At 31.5% G+C, this 20,351-nt stretch overlaps 7 protein-coding genes across 7 annotated transcripts; 1 reads left to right on the forward strand and 6 right to left on the reverse strand.

Annotated features, from left to right (window-relative positions):
- The first annotated feature begins 2,921 nt into the window (after window positions 1-2,921).
- LOC111832457 (glycine-rich protein DC9.1-like) lies at window positions 2,922-3,314 on the forward strand. The gene has a single exon (XM_023788791.1). The coding sequence runs from the start codon at window positions 2,922-2,924 to the stop codon at window positions 3,312-3,314; it is 393 nt and encodes a 130-aa protein (XP_023644559.1).
- A 4,203-nt stretch (window positions 3,315-7,517) lies between these two features.
- Window positions 7,518-7,844, reverse strand: LOC17897139 (POU domain, class 4, transcription factor 1). Its single transcript, XM_006304867.2, has one exon. It carries the CDS (start codon window positions 7,842-7,844, stop codon window positions 7,518-7,520), a length of 327 nt encoding a protein of 108 aa, XP_006304929.2.
- A 1,433-nt stretch (window positions 7,845-9,277) lies between these two features.
- LOC111828658 (loricrin) lies at window positions 9,278-9,766 on the reverse strand. Its single transcript, XM_023777139.1, has one exon. It carries the CDS (start codon window positions 9,730-9,732, stop codon window positions 9,451-9,453), a length of 282 nt encoding a protein of 93 aa, XP_023632907.1. The 5' UTR covers window positions 9,733-9,766; the 3' UTR covers window positions 9,278-9,450.
- A 1,631-nt stretch (window positions 9,767-11,397) lies between these two features.
- On the reverse strand, window positions 11,398-11,969 carry LOC17900256. The gene is made up of 2 exons (XM_023790182.1): window positions 11,847-11,969; window positions 11,398-11,712 (listed from the first exon to the last, which is right to left on the reverse strand). The coding sequence occupies exons 1-2, from the start codon at window positions 11,922-11,924 to the stop codon at window positions 11,452-11,454; spliced, it is 339 nt and encodes a 112-aa protein (XP_023645950.1). The 5' UTR covers window positions 11,925-11,969; the 3' UTR covers window positions 11,398-11,451.
- A 2,075-nt stretch (window positions 11,970-14,044) lies between these two features.
- Window positions 14,045-14,358, reverse strand: LOC17898326. The gene is made up of 2 exons (XM_006303638.2): window positions 14,134-14,358; window positions 14,045-14,050 (listed from the first exon to the last, which is right to left on the reverse strand). Exons 1-2 carry the CDS (start codon window positions 14,356-14,358, stop codon window positions 14,045-14,047), a joined length of 231 nt encoding a protein of 76 aa, XP_006303700.2.
- Window positions 14,359-15,646: 1,288 nt separating this feature from the next.
- On the reverse strand, window positions 15,647-16,261 carry LOC111832458 (putative uncharacterized protein DDB_G0287183). The gene is made up of 2 exons (XM_023788792.1): window positions 16,003-16,261; window positions 15,647-15,912 (listed from the first exon to the last, which is right to left on the reverse strand). The coding sequence occupies exons 1-2, from the start codon at window positions 16,133-16,135 to the stop codon at window positions 15,647-15,649; spliced, it is 399 nt and encodes a 132-aa protein (XP_023644560.1). The 5' UTR covers window positions 16,136-16,261.
- Window positions 16,262-17,137: 876 nt separating this feature from the next.
- Window positions 17,138-20,101, reverse strand: LOC111832459 (glycine-rich RNA-binding protein 3, mitochondrial). The gene is given in 5 exon segments (XM_023788793.1): window positions 17,138-17,354; window positions 19,323-19,420; window positions 19,470-19,560; window positions 19,562-19,627; window positions 20,078-20,101. Coding segments are annotated over 5 exon segments (495 nt in total). The 3' UTR covers window position 17,138.
- Window positions 20,102-20,351: the final 250 nt, after the last annotated feature.

A 20,351-nucleotide genomic window follows, 5' to 3' on the forward strand; every position in this document is an offset into this window, starting at 1 on the left:
ACTTGAGGAAGCCATATATATATATATAATAACTTGATCTATTCAATGCTTGATGAAGCTAGCGTGGTCGATCTAGCCGAGCTTGCGGCTAAGAAACTAACTTAAAACATTTAACAAGTATTTAATTTTCAAAGTGGAAAAGTATGTAACGTGATAATTATGTATTTAAGAATCGTTCATGTAATTCTTAAATTATTTTTCAAGATGGAGTTTAATTAATATAAGACCAAATCTGCAACTTGAGATGTCCATCATGTTCTTCACAACTTTTTTACATATACTAAAAAGGTCAAACAGACTTGTAAACATATATTTACATAATACAAAATTGGCAGCTGCTAAAATGATTATGTCAAAACATGCAATCGAACCAAAGCATTTTAAAAGCAAAAGTTTTGAATACAAGTTTCCGATAGGTTCATATTTTAACACAAGTAGTCATTGTCCATATATATATGTTCTAGATATTGTGCTCTCTTATAAGAAAATCAAATCATAAACAAAATCTAGTCTTAAGAAGAAAGATCAATCGATGGCGGTGGTCGTACTTACCGGGGTTGCAGCATTTCTCATTGTAATGGTAATCTTAATCCTATGGCTTATCGATTATTGTAACAAAGATAGGCGCGATGGAGCATCGGCTAGTTGATCTTCATCATGTTGAGATGTAAATAGTGTTTGATTGTTTATTTTGTTAAGAAACTATTGGATTTGTGTGTTAGGATGATGTTATTACTATTAATTTCTTCTCTTCTGCATGACTATATTTTCTTCGTTTGTTATTAAATTAAAGGTTGGTTTGTATATATATATGTATGCATAAAATCTATATATGTTTGTCTATTTGTACTCCTTTTGTGTGTAAATTGAATTTTTATAAGAGACTAAACAAATTAGCTTTGAATTGTAATCCCATGATATATCAAAAGATAATCCCAAGTTTATTTACCAAAGAAACATTATAAACGTATAAAGTACTCAATGCAAAGTCAATGATAAACGAAATAATATACGTGGTTCACTTAAAAATCGTATTCAAACCCATATAATCCCAAGGTTTCCCTCTTTCAATCAAAAAAAAAAAAAAAGTTATAATATACAACTTCATAATCTCTTTGACACACTCACATATGTTTCACAAAGGCTTAACAACTCCATTTAAATATATGCCAGCGATTCAACCATGCAGAACCCAATTAGCTATACCTCAACTCCATGCACGTCTCCACCACACCATGGTCCAATGCTCCCTACGAACACGAACATTTCTCAATATACTTTCGTGATAGTAGATATATAATGTCTATTATATTACATTTTTTTATGATATCGACACTATTTTAAAAAGATAATAGATATGAAATTATATCAAATCTTATTGGCTTCTAACATAATTATATTATCTGAATCTGAACCTTTAACAAAAAAAAAGATATATATTATCTAAAGAGTAATATATTTAGTACAAAAGTTAAAGATAATGTTGAAACTGATAATCCAGTTTTATTGATTAAAAAACAAAAACGTGAACTATTGAAGTTTATTTATACGATTCTTCGTTTTGTATTCGATAGAGAGAGAGATCATGGAAACTTATTTGATTGTGATCATAGCCAGCTTAGGTGGAATTATTATTCTTTTTACTGTTCCATGGTTGTTTAGTTGTTTGGGGAAGAAGATGAAGAAGACAGTCACTAATAATGTGCCTGCGCAGAAGCCAAAGCCAAACAATAGAGATGTAACAACAAGTCATGATGGTGGTGGCTTCGTCCTATATCCAGCGGCTGCGTCTCTCCCTACTGTCTCCGGCTCCGGCCATCACGGTGCTAGTGGTTGTGGTGGGCATCATGGTCACGATGGAGGAGGATGTGGTGGTGGCTGTGGCGGAGGATGTGGTGGTGGCTGTGGCGGAGGAGGCGATTGACGAAGTTAGTTTACCCATGCATGCTGCTACGTACTGTATGCATGAACTGATATTTTCTTTCTTGGACAGCCTTCTTTAAATTGGGGAAATCGACTTTATTAGAGAAACATAGCATACTGATTTGATCAAAATTCAATAATTGCATGGATACCATAATTAGAGGTTTATTTCTTGATCCCATTATTATGATTTTCTTTTGCATATACCAGTATCCCACATATTTCCATTGCAATTATCTTCTTATTTTTTTTTTTTGTATTTTGTAATTCGTCCCAACTCCATTGTTAATATACTTGCTTTGTCGAGCTTTATGGAAAAAGGTAACTAAATTTAGTGTAGACTAGAATTTTAATCAAAATAATTCATTGGACTAATTGGAGCAATGGATGAACAATTAAAAAAAAAGCATATTGGCAAATATAGTTTAATATTGCTGGTGATGACATGCTATATCATTTGGGTAGAGATTTTTAATTATTATTTATATTGGTTTATATCGTTTCGAATAGCTATAATATATATTTTTGAATATTTTCAAACAAAGTCTAATACACTATAATAAACATGGTTTTACAAAAGTTAATGATATTATTTACAACAACAAAAAAACGAATTTTATCTCTCGTTTTATTGGATCAATTTAACACACCTTACCAATAAAAAGTATTTTCATGTTTTCTTATTGATTTAAGTTTTGGTCTAATAGATTTAGAAAGAGCATAACACAAAAGTGTAATGTCAATAATAAATCAACTAAGTTCAAACTCAATTTTTTATTTTAAAAAAAATATAATAAATCCCTGTGTTTGTTTCTCTTATCCTAATGACTAATCCAAATTTAATAGAAATTAAACAGAAATTAAATAATTATGAGAGATTTCTAATCACAAAACAAATTAAATGCTAGATAACACGCTTTCACAAGTTTTTATAAGATTCACAGTTTTTGTTTTTTTTTTTGTTTAAATTGGAGAGAGAGAGAGAGAGAAGAGAGATAATGGAAACTTCTACTTATGTCATAATAGGCTGTGGTGGTTTCATAATTTTATACACCGCAGTGTCGTGTCTTCTTGCTTCGAGGGAGAAGGAGACTAACACTGATGAGCCTTCACAAAATGCCAACAACCAGAGGACCGGAGCTGTGCGAACAAGCGATGGCGGCTTCATGTTATATCCAGCCGCTGCGTCTCTTCCTACTCTCTCCGGCTCCGACAATAACCGACACCATCACGCCGGCTATCATCACGGTGGTCATCATAATGGTGGCCATCACTCCGGCGGTGGTTTTAGTGGTGGTGGACATCACGGCGGCGGTGGTTTTAGTGGTGGTGGACATCACGGCGGCGGTGGTTTTAGTGGATGTGGCGGTGGTGGTGGCGGAGGAAGTTAGTTATTATATTATAAAGATTTTCTAGTTAGGTGTATCATGCTATATGTATTAATTATCTTTCTATTTTCTTTTTTTCCAAACATTCAAAATTTTACAGTTATTTGATAACTTGAAATTAATTTAATAAGAGCTTTTATTATTTATCGAGCTTACAAATAAAATATCATTATAGTAGCGTGAATAGCTAATTATTCATGTTCAACTCAGCTAATTAAATGCATGTTATTGGTAGAAAAAATAGAATAATCAAAAGTTAATGAAAAAATCATAATAATGTTATTATATTTCAGATTATTTAGAAATTATGAAGTTTCAAAGTTAGATATCAGCTAGCTAGCATAGGTTTACAGCTAAAAATTATATATATTCTAATGTACAAAATTTATAATGACGTAGTATAAAATATATATGTCTTTGATTAGAAATCTATAGTAAAATTAAAATATGCTGTTAAATAAAACAAGTATTTTCTTATACGAACATTAATTTAGTGTAAAATGTTTAGTCTTAAAGGTGTAATGTTTTTTTTTCAGAAGACGTGGTAAATTAAATTTTCAATTAAACAAAATGAAACTCTTTTTTTTTTTTTTAAATGAAACTCATTTGTATCTTCTATATATCTCCACATATACTCAAGATATTTTGACGACCGTCATTGTTGGATTACAACATGTCGATCGAGAGAAAGCAACAAAACAAAACAACTATATTGATTCATGTATATGTTTGTCTCATCTCTACAGCTCGCACACACACACAACATAACCAAATTACAACTTTATTTCATAACTGAAGAAAAACAAATGTAAATCACAAAAAAATCCTTCAAAAGGAACGGTTAAAGTGACAAATCGTGTGCGGTGGTAGCCGCCGCGCCTCTTCAACAGCATCCGCCGCTTTCTTTCCGGCCGCCGTCGTTCTTACTCTTACTGTAACGAAAGTAGAAGAGACATAATATAAATATGATCAAGAATATTACCCCAATCACTATGTCCACAATCTTCAAAGGAGTCATTTTGGTTTTTTATTTTACTTGATTTCTAAATCATGATTTTGATTCTTAAGAGAGAAACAATAATCTATCATTCTCTTTAGTTATTATGTGTATAGTACTTTCTTTTACACGGCCCTAATATATACAATAAGACTTTTTTTGGAGGTGAGCTATTTTTTGAGATTTTGTATTTAGAAGTTGTTTCGTTGACTTTTATTTATATACTTTTAATGATATTTAAGGGTATATTTAGGTTTAATAAAGAATATGCCAAGCTAGTTGAGAATTGTGATTTTGACCATTGTGCTTGTCTCAGTCCTAACCTCATATTCTTAAGTAAACTGTTAACTAACACAAGAGCCAAGAGGCTTTCAACTTGGAGGAAGCAACTTAAACTTTTAAATAGTGTAATTACCAAATCAATACACAAGCATTGAAGCACATGCATAGAATGATAGAAGATTTATAAGTACGTGACTATGGACAGTCTTATGATATATCAACAGAAACAAAGTACTTGTTGTATGGATAAAAAATATGTACAGTCACAACAAACATGAAAATTGAAATCGCATGCATGTTGGCATGTTGCCACGGGTAAGTTTAAAGTCAACCGCCGAACTCGCCACCGTAACCGCTGCCGAGACAAGCGATGCTTTCCTTGCCATCCTTCTTAGCTTTGTGGTAGAGAAAGTGAATGAGCCATAGGATGAACATGAACAATAGTAATGTCCCAAACGCTATGAACAGAATCGCCACAGGACTCATTTAATTTGATCAACGACTTCTTTTTGCTGACTACTTTTGCCAATTCTGCTAACAACAAGATGCATATATATATATATATATAGATGAAGACCATTGACTTTAATATTTGTTAGGTTGTATTTGTATTTTCAAACGGAATCGTGTATTTAATTTGTGTTAGGTTGTATCTGCGTTACATTCTGCTTTTATTCAAAATTTCAAACCCAAATTGATAAGCAATTATTAACTTTAAAATTATTGAACCTACTCCTTATGTTTTTTTTTCCTTCTGTTTGATGGTCAATTGTTATTTTAATTTTATTTAATTTAGGGGAATTGTCTTAGATACCATGAAAATATGTATTTTCCAAAAATACCATTATAAGTTTTATTTTCCAAAAATAACATTAACATACATTATTTTCCAAAAAAACCACAAAACTAAAATTATCTTTTTTTAACATTCAGAAGTAATTTTGAAATCTCAAACACTAAACCCTACCCCTAAAAACTATACCCTAAATTTAAATAGTCAACCCATACATTTTAAAAAATAATTCTACACCTTCAAAAATCAACTTTTTATGTTTATAGTATTTTGGAAAAATACAAATTTTGTAGTATGTTTGGAAAAAAATACTACAAAGTATGATAGTTTTAGAAGAATAACTAAAATAATGGCATCCAAGAGAATTTATCTTTAATTTATTGAATTTTACTTTTATTTTAAATATATATTTATACTCGTAATTTTGCAAAGGATATTAATATATTTCGAAAATACATATATAAGACAGTAATCAAGTGACCAATTCATATCTGGATCACAATCATATATATATTAACTCAGTCAATCGGTACAAGTCGAGTACTTTTTATAATCTTAGTTGATATATTAAATACACACTCCAGCGAATGGTGTCTTTGAAAAAGTGGCAATTTCTTCGAAATGATATAATTTCATCAATGAAATGTTATATACTAATATGGTCTGAAACCATTACCAATTACAAGTCTAATTATTTATCTTACATCAACGTAAATGTGTGCAGTTTTCTTGAAGATTCTCTGATAACTTTTCTCATATATATAATTAACAAAACAAAATTCACACAATAAGTAATACAGTATATAGTAATTGTTGAATATACATATTTCCAGTAGATATTCGGTATGTATGAGAAGTTCAACGAAAACATAATAATCATCAGCTATAATATACCCTTCCTTAACTTTAATGATATATATCTGTAGCATGATATATTACATACAAATAAGAACCAAGCTATATATAATTTGTTTGTCCACAAAAGAGATTAGGGTTTTAGTAAGCATTCAACGAAGACACGCAATTAGGTTGTTGTTGGTGAGATCATCTTTCTTTGTTTTGGTATAGAGAAAGTGAATTAGCCAAATGATCTGTATTAGCTAGAAAGAGAGAACTGCCACAAACATTATTATCATGATCCCTAACTTTCCCCATCGACCGATCTTACTTTCTTTCTTTTAGTTGAATTATACTAATGTTAATTCTCGGAGGACCATATCTATAGAAAGGTATATAGATCATGGTGCTACTTGTGTTAACCTAATTATGCTTTGACTTATTTGTTTTTCAATTTTTAAGTACATGGAGACACCCAATTATAACTATATTTCAATATGAGAAAGATAGCTAAATTTTCATTTTCGAGAGATTTCTGGAAGAGAGAAACGAACAACGTAACTCTTAGTTAAAGAATATATATTAAGTAATTAGTTAATATAATTTGGATGTTCACTACAATTTAAATAATTTACATTAAAAATGATAATTATTGTCTTAGCTTCGATCGAAGACAAAAACAAATCTACAACTATCATCGTTTATATCGTTTGTATGTCCATATATGCATCTTCATCCAAATTATAATATAACATTTTTTTTTTATAAACCCTATCGCTGATCCGGTCAGCCCTGGTAGAAACACACCAAAATGTTTTAGAGTGGACTTCTTCTCGAAGGACCACCACACTATCTATTCCGAGTTTGGAATCCTTTCCGACTAATACCAGAGGGTAGTCAGACCGCCTACATTTCTGACTAGCAGGTACACCAACAGGGCCTTGACTCAATTGACAAACTTTCCACGCAACCATGATTTTTGTTTACATGATAGATCGAATCTGGATTAGTTCCTTCAAACATTTCCCCAATTCCCCCTTACCACTGGACCACAACTATGCAAGCCTAATATAATATAACATTCTAGAAACAAAAGTTCATAAGAAAAAGTCATATTTAATTTGTAAACCAACCATTTCATCACCTTATGATACAATTTCCCGTCCTCACGAGAGTTCAATCTTACAGTAATATTTACATGCATGATGCATGCATAGACCAATTATCAAATCTCACAATATACAAAACCCTTAGCCTCCACAGAATTATCAAATCCCACAATATACAAAACCCTTAATTAGCCTCCGCCGCAACCTCCACATCCACCGCCATCTCCTCCGCCGCCATCATTACCGCCATCTCCTCCACCACCATCATTACCGCCTCCACAACCAGGGCCGTCAGAAGCTGCGGTGGTTACAGCCGCAGCTGCTACAGATGTTGTGGTATTATTTCCTGACATGAAAACAAGTCCTCCATCTTTTGTTCCGGATACACCCATTTCCAAATCTCGATGCTGAGACGACAAGGGCTCTTTCTTCCTATGGGGGAAGCAGCATATGGCAATCAACACGAAAATAACACATGCACATAATATAATAATTACATTCACAAAAGGCTCCATTATATTTTTACTTTTTTGTGAAACTGAACTATTAGTACCAAAAAGATGCGAGGATATAGAGTCCTTTTATATATCTATAGAAGGTTATGTAATTTCTTAAAGATACACAAAATTGCAACGGACATTTCAAAGTTTTTAGCCAAAAAATTAACTAAGACACGATCTTCTTGATTACTTTTTCTTCTTTTCAATAAAAAATAAAATCATTAATTAAGTTACTACAACTTGCTTTTGAGCCTTTCTTCATACATAAGAATATTTATTCTATTTACTCTTTGTCGTGTAATCTCGTTTTGTCAATACGAAAGCGCGTGACTAGTGACTACTCCCTCGTAGACACATCAGACATGCGGGAAATATTCGAAACATCATTCTCAATATTAATTGGTGATATTAATTCACTAAACGCATTTTCTTTCCATATTTGCACAATTATGGTTACTAATTATATGTACGCATGCAATCCAAAGAATTAAATATTAGTAACAAGTATCAATACACGAAGGTGAGATCTCAGAACTCAGAACTCAGATATTCAAAAAATTCCGAGAAAAAAATGGGGACAGACGACCAGCTATATATATATCTGATCATCTATCAACCCTTAATTAATTTGAAAAATGTATTTTGTGAGTAATATTGAACTCAAACCATATATAATTACTAAATATATTTAAATTTATTGATAATAGTATGGTTTGAAAATGTGTTTTGTAACTAATATGAACGCAACCCATATTTAGTTACTAAAATAGTTACATTTATTAATTATAACCTTGATCTGCTTTCCTATATATAAATCGGTATCTCTTTGTAATTAAGAACAAAAAAAACTATTTTACGGGTTTGTGGACATGGACACGATTAGGTTTGGTGATTTAAATAAGTCAACGGATGATGTACATTTGGTCTTAAGATCAAAGCGTGTTATTTTGAAACGTTGTTTTCGATCATCTCTAAATCATAATTCAAGATTATCTGGAAATTGATGTCTATCGATAGGTAATGTGAGTTGTGACTTGTGAGACTTCTTCCAAGCTATGTCGTAGAATCATAGAAACATATATATTTGACCACTGACTTAACAAGCTGATTTGGTTTAAGATGGAAGTTAAAAAAATATTAGGCGTCCTTTGAAAATTTTAAAGACAACTAATGTATGATATTTTGTAGTCTTTAATCTAACAACACTATTAATCTTTTTTCAAACATCAATCTTATGATAAATCTAAAACAAAAATAGTATCAAGTTTTATAATATGATATATATATTCAAAAAAAAAAAAAAGAATGAATCCATAATTTAATATAGCCTGCTTTTCTTTTAATTTTAATATTCTTATTATTCTAATTTTCTAACTGAATAAATTCAACTAAATCATATACAGTACTACTGTTCCATCAAAACAAACATATATGATGGATTCATCATATTATATATTTATTTGTGTTTTTATTTATTTACATTGTATATATAAATAAAGAAATACATAATTTGGCCGCTGTGAAACAATGGCAAAAATCTTTAAAAAATTCAAAGAAATAAATTTATGACACAAGAAATGATCGTCATGAATTATATTTAGAACGGCAGAAACCTCATATATTAGCCGCCTCCGCCACCTCCTCCACATCCACCACCGCCACCACCACAGCCTCCACCTCCACCGTCTCCACCTCCGCCGTCTCCACCACCACCACCTTCCCAAAAGCAGCAACATGAGTCTACTTTTATATCTACAGGTTCATCGTGACGCTTCTTCTTAGACTTAGTCTGCTTCTGCTTTAAAACAACAAGGCCTCCATCTTTCTTTCCCTTTTTACCCTTTTTTACATCTCGCGGCTTCTTCTTCTTGCGGCAGAAGCAACAACATAGTATTCGGCACATCGTGATCGTATACTAGCAAATGCAAGATAATCCCGATATGTAGAACCTTTTTTATATATGTGATATGTAGAACCTTTTTTATATAGCCTCAATTTGCCTTTGACTTTGAAAAATATAATATAAGTTTAGGAGAGGTCAACTAATTTTTTCTGATAAGAGAAATGAAATTGCACAAGAAACTTCACTTTTGGACTTTTGGTAGCGGACAAGTGAGACTTCTCCTCTTGATATTCACGGTCAAAATATTCTTTATTTAACAGTATAGTTTTTATCAACATCCAAAAAAATATAATATAGTTGAAAATTCCACGGAAACATTACAATAATCACAATTATATATCATGAATCGCAAAATCTAACATTTTCAAGTTCACACATACATGAAGCTTTCCAAGTTTCTGACACGTAATTAGTAATTTCTGAAAGATACAAGAAATTGCAAGGGATGTTTCAGTTGTACGTACGTACGACTACAAGTAATCTAAAACTAGCGACTAGCCCATCATATTTTATTCAAAACGATGTACAATCTTTAGAAATTCTTTGGAATATATATAGTGGCGTCATATAGACTATTTATGTATTTTATAGAGTCGAGGGAGTTGTATTGGACAGATGCAGGTGCTACTATGTGAAAACGTCGCCTTTGCTTATGAGTTCTCGTCACATATTTTTACAAGTCATGCCCGACCACGAAGGGATGCATGACGTTAGATTGGGTAAGGAAAGGGAGATTTGATTAGCATAGTTAAAAAGGCATTACACAATTGACAATACACATAACTATATAATGCAAAATTGTCCTTTTATACAAGGTATATTAGAGTAAAAATTCCACATGAAAAGAAGAATGATTTTTGGGGCAATATATATAGTACATGAGCCTCCCCACTTATTTCCAATTGATTTTCAATTGGACCTCATATTTGCAAATAAGGTACAGTCCCAAATTACGGTTTAAGTTGAAAAACACATATACTGTATTTGTTTATATAATACAAGCTTATGTTATGACATATCCTAAACTAGTTGTTTCTAAATGCTACACATAATTTTCTTATTTACTTTTTCTTTCTTTTCTGAATTGTTAAGCGAATTTTCCTTTTGATTAACTGAAATTATATATCAATAGAATGAGAACTAGCTATATATATGTTTTCTTTATCGGCCTTCGTTTATATAATAAGATAGGTTGTTGTATATATATATAGTTGAAAGTCCTTGAAACAACACATTACAGTTAATTTTATTAATTTAATATTAATGTCTGATACGTGTGCAACAAAAAAGCAAAGACCAATTTATTTTTCTAATTCTTTATCGAAATTTTGATTTTCTATAAAAAGAAGAAAAATATTTCTTGTCTTATTTGATATTTCTAACATCTATGAAAGAAAACTTGATATTTACGCAGACAAAAACAACCCTGATCGTTTATCTCTTTTTTTTTTTTACTGTATATGTTATTCTCTTTTATGATATTCGCTTATACATAAATAATGATATATACACGTCAAACTTTATGAGTTGAGTATATATCTACGTAATATGTATAGAAGAAAACTTTGTGCAAACCAGAAATTTCAATTTTTTTTTTCTTTTGGGTCAAAGCCACATATATATATGATCCATTATATATACATACAAGTTTAAAGATCACACACATTAAAATAAAGAAACTATACTACGCTCATCAAGACAAGAAAATAATAAATCATATCAACAGCCGCCGCCGCCGCCACATCCACCGCCGCAACCTCCGAAACCGCCGGCGTCATTTCCATAGCGTGAGCGACGGCGTGTACTCTTGGCGGTGGTCTTATTCGACTTTGAAACAACATATCCTCCATCTTTAACCGGTATACCCTTAAATTTTGGCGGCGGCTGTCTCTTGGCCATTTCGGCCCCTTTGGGTGGAAGAGGCGACGGTGGAACTTTCTTCCCCGTTTCGGCCACTTGTGGCGGAGAAGACGGCTTAATCTTGGCGCAGTTGATGAAACAGCATAAGAAACGACACATCACCATTGTTACAGGAAAATAAAAATATGATATTGTGAAACTATTGTGAAAATGAACGTCCAGAAATTTCATACTATATGATAAAGCGACGTTACATATATAGATAGATAGCCCCAACGTATGTTCTTTTGACTTTTTATGTATGTAGATAAACCTGCCGACATGAGCAACATGGCTTTTATGTATTCTTCTAAGAAGATACAAGAAATTGCTAAGAAATTATCAATTTGCTTGCGAATAAATGTGGCAATATATATGTTTGTTTCCTACTACTATTTAGTTGCTTATAAATAAACAAATGGAATCAACTAACTGAAATACACGATAACAATTACTAAACTCCTTCAACCCAAATAATAAATAAATAAAAAACATTAGTTCTACCAAACTACATACAATATAATTAATTAGTTGGACCGAGTCTTCGTTATGGTCCACAAATGAAGAAAAACAAATCCGGTTTATAAGAATAAATGAAACTTAATATTAGCCAAATTGCATCGTTATCTATATCTTGTATTTGAAATTGTCCTTTTAGCCTACCATAATAGAAAGATTAAGCCAAGGAAAGTTGTGGTGGACAACCAAGTTGGAAGAATTGTATAAATAATATCTCATTAATGACAGAGGTTAGTATAATAGTAATGGAAAATATTGAAGATATAAACATGTATTTTGTTATGATAAGCAGCCATATATATAAACCGTAGGTGACATATGTTAATTATAACAAGGGGGTTTTGATTTTAAAGGATGTTTTTTTAAAAATTTGTCCTTTTAGGCTTTCTGCGGTAAATTGTCAGTTATACCTAAATTACCATTTTAAATAAATAAAATTAATTTTTAATTAATTTTTAAATTAAAACATATCAACAATTAAAGATTAATAAGATGTAATGTTAAACAAAAGAGTTTTGGATGAAAGTATGTTGATTTTGATATTGAAAAAATCATTCTGCAATATTTAGAATACATCTTCTGTATTCTAAATATTTTAGATTATGAATTCTGCACACTCTACATGTTCTAAAAATTGTAGATTACAAATTCTTCGCATTGCACTTGTTCTGAAAATTTTAGAATATATATATCTTCTAAAAAAAATAGAACTCAGGTTTGGTTGGTGTTCTACAAAATTTGGAATATGTATTCTACATGTTACTCTATATTCTACAAATTTTAAAATTTATTTTCTACACTTTACCCTATATTCTGCAAAAGTTAGATCATCAATTCTACACTTTACTCTTTGTTCTTCATATTTTAGAAAATGTATTCTACGAATTTTTAGAACTATCTTATACAAGGAAATTGAATCCTAAATTAAAGGAAACAAAATATTTTGTATTCCCTAATATCTAGAAATCATATATTTTTATTTTGAGTGAACGTTAGGTGTATATACAGTCCTTGAGTTTGACCAAAAATTAAAAACTAACAATATCAAAGAGATAGTCTCAAACAATCTTCCTAGTTTAGGTTTGATAATCACGAACAAATGAAGTTTTTATTTTTCAGAAAATTTTGACATCGTCGAGTCTATCTTTGGTTTTTTTTACCTTTTTACAATATTAAATGAGAAGAGTTTTTTTTTAAAAGGAAAAATAATATATGTTTTTGATTTTTTTAGATTTAAGAATATCTTTTTTTTCTTACAGAAAATTTGCTAATTTGATGTTTTTTTTTTTCAAAAAGTTTGATGTTTATTTCCATATAATTTAAGTAAGGATATAATTGAGCATTTTCCTATTATAAAACCTAATATACCAAACTTAAAAAAAGAAGGCATAAATGGACAAATTTAAAAAAAAAGACATCTTTTAAAATCAATTTTCCCTTATAACAATTAACAAGCAGCCATATATGACAATTATTTTCTCGAAACTGGAATTAGACGGCTTGTATGTAAATAAGCGTAGTTAAATATCTTATATAGACGGAAGTGAGCATTTAACAGCCACCCAACCGCCACATCTATGAGAAGATATATTGGGTAACTTTGAGTTTGAGCCATAGTAGAAAACTAGACAAAACAGAGAAAGATGATGGTTTGGATCGAAATGATAGAACCAAAGAGAAAGCAGAACGTCAGTTATGGGATGTGATCATTGCACGGATGGTGATCAGGACTGATGATGATACGTGACATCATAGCTACAACCATCCATCATTATATACAAAACTTTATGCAAACCTGAAGTTTCGAATTTACACAATCGCTTATTCATACACTTATGTCTAGATACATTCACTTTCTAATTAAGACCACATCATAATAAGTTGGAAGATCAGATCACAACTTAAAAAATTAATGCACAAATAAATACGTCACACACGAAAATCAAAATCATGAGATATAATTATGATAATTTCCACAAGTACTGTCATAAGAAGTTGAACCCTTTCCTCCTTTCTCACTACTCGTCGTGGCTTTTGCATGTACGTTTTCTCCCATTGTGGCAAAGACGAGGGAGGCTTTTTCTTGTCGATTTTGGCCACTTGTGGAGGAGGGTTTGCAGTTCCTGTTTCGACCACTTGTGGCGGAGGAGACGATGGCTTTATCTTGGTGCAACTGATGAAACAACACAAGACACGAAACTTCACCATCTTTTCATCGCAAAAAGTACTAACCGTAAGTATATCTACACACACCATCTTTTCTATTTATCTTCCCGTTGACATTCTATGTATGTAGTCATGTAGATATACTTACGGTTAATAAGAACAAAAATGAAATATGGTAGTCTTTTTGTTTGATTGTATTTTCTTACATAAAATGTATAAAGGGAATCAAGTTAAACCGGGTATTTCTTATGTTTCACAAATGGATTTAGAAAAAGAAAACCCGGTTATTAAGAACAAAAGAACTCAAATGCTTTCGCCAACCGAAACTAACTGAGACTTTTTAGTTTAACCAAAATGCTTCTAATTTCTATAAGTCTTTACTTGAATTTTTACTCATCTATATATATATTTCCTCTTTTGACATGGTCCTTTTGACAAAATCATAAAAAATAAAAAATAAAAGATTAAGCCAGTTGAAACAGTGGAGAAATAAACAAAAGAAAATGATTAAGCCTGTTTGGTCTCTCTTAGTCCGGAAGAAAAGTTGTGTGTGGACAACCAAGTTGCTGAAACTGTATAAAACATTCCATGCTAGCTATTATATCTCATCGATCTGTGTATTTTTGTATTCTATATGTTTAAATATTAACATTTGTATATATATATTAAAATGATCAGTCGTAAACATAACATATAGGATATTGAAGATATCAATTACAAATATTATGTAAGAACTAGCTAGGTTGTGTTTTATATTAACATACAATGCAAGAATTCGAATTATTAATTAAGCTCTATGATTTGGTCTATATATAGGTCATTATATTTGTTTTGCATAAATAAATAAAACACATATAATTATTTGGTCTATATGAACTATCAAATATGATCATCACATTATAAGTTTATAACTAATATATATAAAACTTTTTCACAACCACCGCTGTCAACTTTTTCTTGAAAAGATATCAGTTGAAAAATTTGTGAAATTGCATGATGATTTTTTGAAAATATAGATTAATATATATATGAAGGTGCTTGCCTACAATGCATTATTTCGGGACATCAGAAAGTCCATGCATGGATCCACATTACATTGAGAATTTAAGGAAATTTCATAACGCTATTCTTTTTTTTTTTGAATAATCAAGGAGGTTCTGGGCCAAAGTCCATACATTCCTTCAGGTCCGAAACCAAAACATGTTATATGGTTTCGTCCCAAGCGCTACTCGAACCGGCGACCTCTAAGCTTCTGCCAGAGATCTTTACCAATTGAGCTATTAGCACTTGGTATTTCATAACGCTATTAACTAAGACACAACTTTCATTTTTAAGATCCCCCGCCGCAACCACCACCTCCTCCTCCACCACCACCACCACCGCCACAGCCACCGCCACCACCGCAACTGCTGTCACCGTTGCCGCCACAACCGCCAACAAATGTTGAAGTAGAAGCCGCAGTAAATAAAGCTCCATCGTCTCTCTTACTGTGGGTCTTCTTCACCAAAGCCTTAGTCTTAGGCGCCTGGACTACGGCATGTGGCTTGACCGGAACAACAGGTTTCACAACAGTCTCGCTTTTAACCCGCAAGTGATCTTCAGAAAGAAAAAAAAATCTATCATCAAATATTCAAAACCATAATAATATATCATTAAAAAATAAAATAAAAAACTCATCCATGGTACCAGTTTCAACATTGATACTCTGTGGCTGAGGGTGATACGTAGGAGCACTAACACTTTGCCGCTGCCATTGAGATGGTTGGGGCAGCTCCGCTGGCTGAAGTTGTTTCTTCTTGTCGTCGCAATAGGAAAACATTGTATGAACCGCTACCACAAAACCGTAGAGATGTACGATTGTACTAGTATGACAAAAAGTTTGTGATTATATCTATAGAAGAAGTTAGAAGAGTTCAAATATATAAAGACGAAGATGTATGAGATAATTAGCGAGCATTTAAGAATGTGGGTGAATTAACACTGTTGTTGTGTATCTTATATAAGATACCATATCTTAGATTTTAAGTAACTTTTTGATTTAAATTAAATCCCTAATTCATCTAAGATACACCTAACATCCTACCATTGAGGATGGTCTTAGAGTCCTACTAAACTGTAGATTTAAAGTTAAAGAGTCTGTATCCTGAAAACATACAAATATGCATTATTAATGGTCCATTAAGTCGACCACAAGAGAATCTTTGGCCGCGATTTGCTTCCACGCGTTCGAAAGTATACGAGATCCATTACATAATGCATAGTGAATTTTAATTTTTCCTTATTTTTTAGGCTTTAGTTAGAGATAATGAGTTGATCATAACATTCATAATTTGAAAAAAAATGCATGGTTCTGTAATAATGTAAATTTTGGGATATTATTACGTGCGTACTTATTATATCCCATGCCATATCACAAAAGTTTAGGTTTTGTAGATTTATAAGTAATGTAACTTCATATGACGGTTTCAAAAATATAACTTGTTTTTTGTTATCATGCATGTATGTTACATATATTTATGTTAAATATAAATGACTTAAAAGAGCATGTTTGGTCATTTAAATATGTTTTATTGTATGTAAGAATTGTATTTATATTTAAAAATTCTTTACAAATATAGAAGGAATATATATATACTTTTATTCATGTTCTTACATTTTTAGCACGCCGTGGCGTGAAGTAATTATAGTTAATTAACACAAGAGTAGTACTGTTAAAAGTTAAAAGATGTAGTTTGTTCATAGCAATCGCATCATATAGTAGATCACACGCACAATCATTATATATAGTTACTTACACATATACAGATCGAACCCCCTAAATTCTAACCGCCGCCACCTCCACACCCACCACCTCCACCACAACCACCGCCACGGCCGCCACAACCCCCTCCGCCGCAACAACAGCCTTTGGTCTTACTTTTTTCCGAAGACGACATGACAACAAGACCTCCATCTTTTGTTCCCGCGGGAGACGACGTCGACTCCTCCTCCTTGTGGCACATGTTACACAAGAGAATACCCATCGCGATGGCCTAGTAGTAATAAAGGGTTATAATGGCAATGATACTTATTTTGTCTCTCTAAATTCTTCTGAAAATGTAATGATGCTAATTATGAGATATTGTCTATTCATATATATAGATAGGTCTTACATTGACTTTAAAGATAAGCTTACAACATGATTTATTTTTCTGACGTATAGTAATATATTGTACAAGTAATTGCAGTCGAAAGTTTCAATCTACTAGCACATGATTAATGGAACCGTTCTTGTTGATTTAACTTTTCAAAAAAAACAATGTAGATATGATACAGTCAAATCTAATTGAGATCCTAGCAATAGAATTGAATAGTCGAAGCAACCTTTACCGTGAAATTACGGAGAATAGAAAGCTCGGTTACTTAATTACGCAGTCAATACACAATTCCATATGCTCATGCGGTGGACATCTTGAAAACATTCTAAAACCGGGCAAATCTCTAAAATACCAACATTTTTATTTGAAAGACAAATATACCACAAAACTAAAATTAAATTTTTAATTTTTAAACTACAAATTCTAAATTCCAAACATTAAATCCTACCCCCTAAATACTATACTTTAAATTGTAAAATAATCAACCCAAACCAAAGATTTAAAATTCCATAACATTGAACAATAATTTGTTATTAATAGTATTTTTGGAAAAAAACCAAAATGATGGTATTTTGAAGAATTCCTCTTTAAGTAAATACCCCTATATTACCTTTAACTTTCATAAACAAACTTACTACACTAACCTATATATATATATATATATATATATATGTGTGTTCTATGTTGAAAGGCTCATTGACAGATCACAAAACACATTCTGACGTACGAATACACACGTATTTGCAGTGGAATTTCAAACTAGCTACTAGCAAATAAATGGAATAACTCTTGTTGATTAAACTTTTCAAGAAAGAATAAAATGTATATATTATAAGGCTAAATCTAAAATAATTAAGAACCAACTGATATATCTGAATAACTGAAATTCCATGGAAATATGACTTTTAGATTTATGGATTTAAATAATATCATTAGATATGTCATATACTCATATATGTCATGTCTACTACACTTGATATATATAATACACATTATTTAATTTTTTGAATTGAATATCATAGTGAAATTAGATTATTCAGCTTGTACGAAGACAAAGCAAGCTTTTCCCGTCAAATTAAGAATCATAGAAAGCGTGATCGACTTATATATACCCAGTCCATAACACCTCAGTCATGCATCCTGGAAATGTTGGAAACATTCTATTTCTAAAAATCTAGGTCAAATAAATAAAAAGGAGAGGCATTATTAACTTTTGCATCTAATATCCAAAATTTCATGACAGATATACATGATATATAAGTTGATAACCGTTGAAACATGTATGCTATACTCTACCGTAAAATCATTGTACAACGTATTGGCAAGAAAAAAATTACTCATAGTTAAGTTAATTACTAAATATGCTAGTGATGATACTTCAAAAATTTGAAATATAACCAGAAAAAATAGTCAAATTTTCCGATGTAAGCCAGAAACGGCTAAAATCAACAGAGTCAAAGAGAATTGAATTTTAAATGTGTTCGTAAATATTTGGGAAGAGTTTCAGTATACTTTTAAAATGTCATATATACTTACCGTTAGTGGATTACATATACACATTTTCAAAAGAAAAAAAAAATATAATTTATTCACATAGTTTTGATGAAAATGTTGACGTATTATATTACTGAAAGTTTATCTTGGAGCGTATAATATTTAGCGAGGGTGTATTTTAACCAATTGTAAACCATAAATTTAACAATTACAAAATTACTTTTAACTGACATGATTCATCATACAGTAGAGCATCTATATACATTCACTCACAAAGGATGATCACACATAACAAAACCTTATATACACGTATACAAAAAAAGTTAAGATCACACGAATAAAGAAACCATTATTAATTACACAGCGATATAATATAGTTTTAACCTCCACAACCGCCGCAACCTCCACAGCCGGCACCATCACCACAAAGGCAGCCTTGGCCACGGCTAAAAGCCCTGCTAGTTCTTGTCTTACTACTTGACGTCATCACACGAAGACCTCCATCTTTCTCTTTGGTTTTACCCTTTTTAATATCTTGCGACGGTGAAGACGAAGATGACGAAGGCTTTTTCTTCTTCCGGCTGAGGAAACCGCAAAACATACGAACCATCGATCAAGATCGTATAGTAAAACTCAGTCTCAGCTTCTATGTTTTTTTTTCCTTGTTTTATGAAAAAGGACTATCGATCATATATACATGTATGATTAAATGTTCTTTTATATGTAGATATCTCTAAAATCGCCGTTGACTTTGAATATATAAAGCTTAATTACGACATATTATAACCTATTTGTCTTTAAACAATATATACAAGAAGTTGCAGAAGAAATTTCGACAAAATGCTAACGAATGTGGCCGTTATTTCTTCAAAATACATAGCAGATCCATTCAAATCTACATACCTAAGCAAAAATGTTTGAGAAATGAATAAACTCTCGTTTGACTATAGTAATCCCATATATAATATATTTAGTTAAAGCTACAATTGTGTTAATAGTACGAATATTTATGTCTATATATAATCAGATAAACATTATGTGGTAATTGATAGAACTAGGACCACGCATGCAATGCTTGTCTTGTAGTAAGTAGGAAAAAGGAAAGGAAAAGAAAGCACACACTTTCAGACCGTGTCGTTAGACCGCACTACCATCTGCAGACTGCAATTATCGCAAGTAACCAAACGAACACTGATTTTTCTACCTTCTCTATGAAGCTGAAGGCATGTATTATAGACATTGGAACCCTAAAAACAGCCAAGAGTCATTCTTTTTTAGATTATATAGATTGTCAAAGATAGGATTAAACCCTTTATAACATATTAAGAGTAAAGGATACAATACAAAGTCAAATACAATCTCTTGAGTAACAAAGATCGAACGAACAATGCATGCCGTTTTTAC

The sequence above is a fragment of the Capsella rubella genome, unplaced genomic scaffold (assembly GCF_000375325.1).
Source record: "Capsella rubella cultivar Monte Gargano unplaced genomic scaffold, Caprub1_0 scaffold_1, whole genome shotgun sequence".
In the NCBI taxonomy this organism is placed as follows: Eukaryota; Viridiplantae; Streptophyta; class Magnoliopsida; order Brassicales; family Brassicaceae; genus Capsella; species Capsella rubella.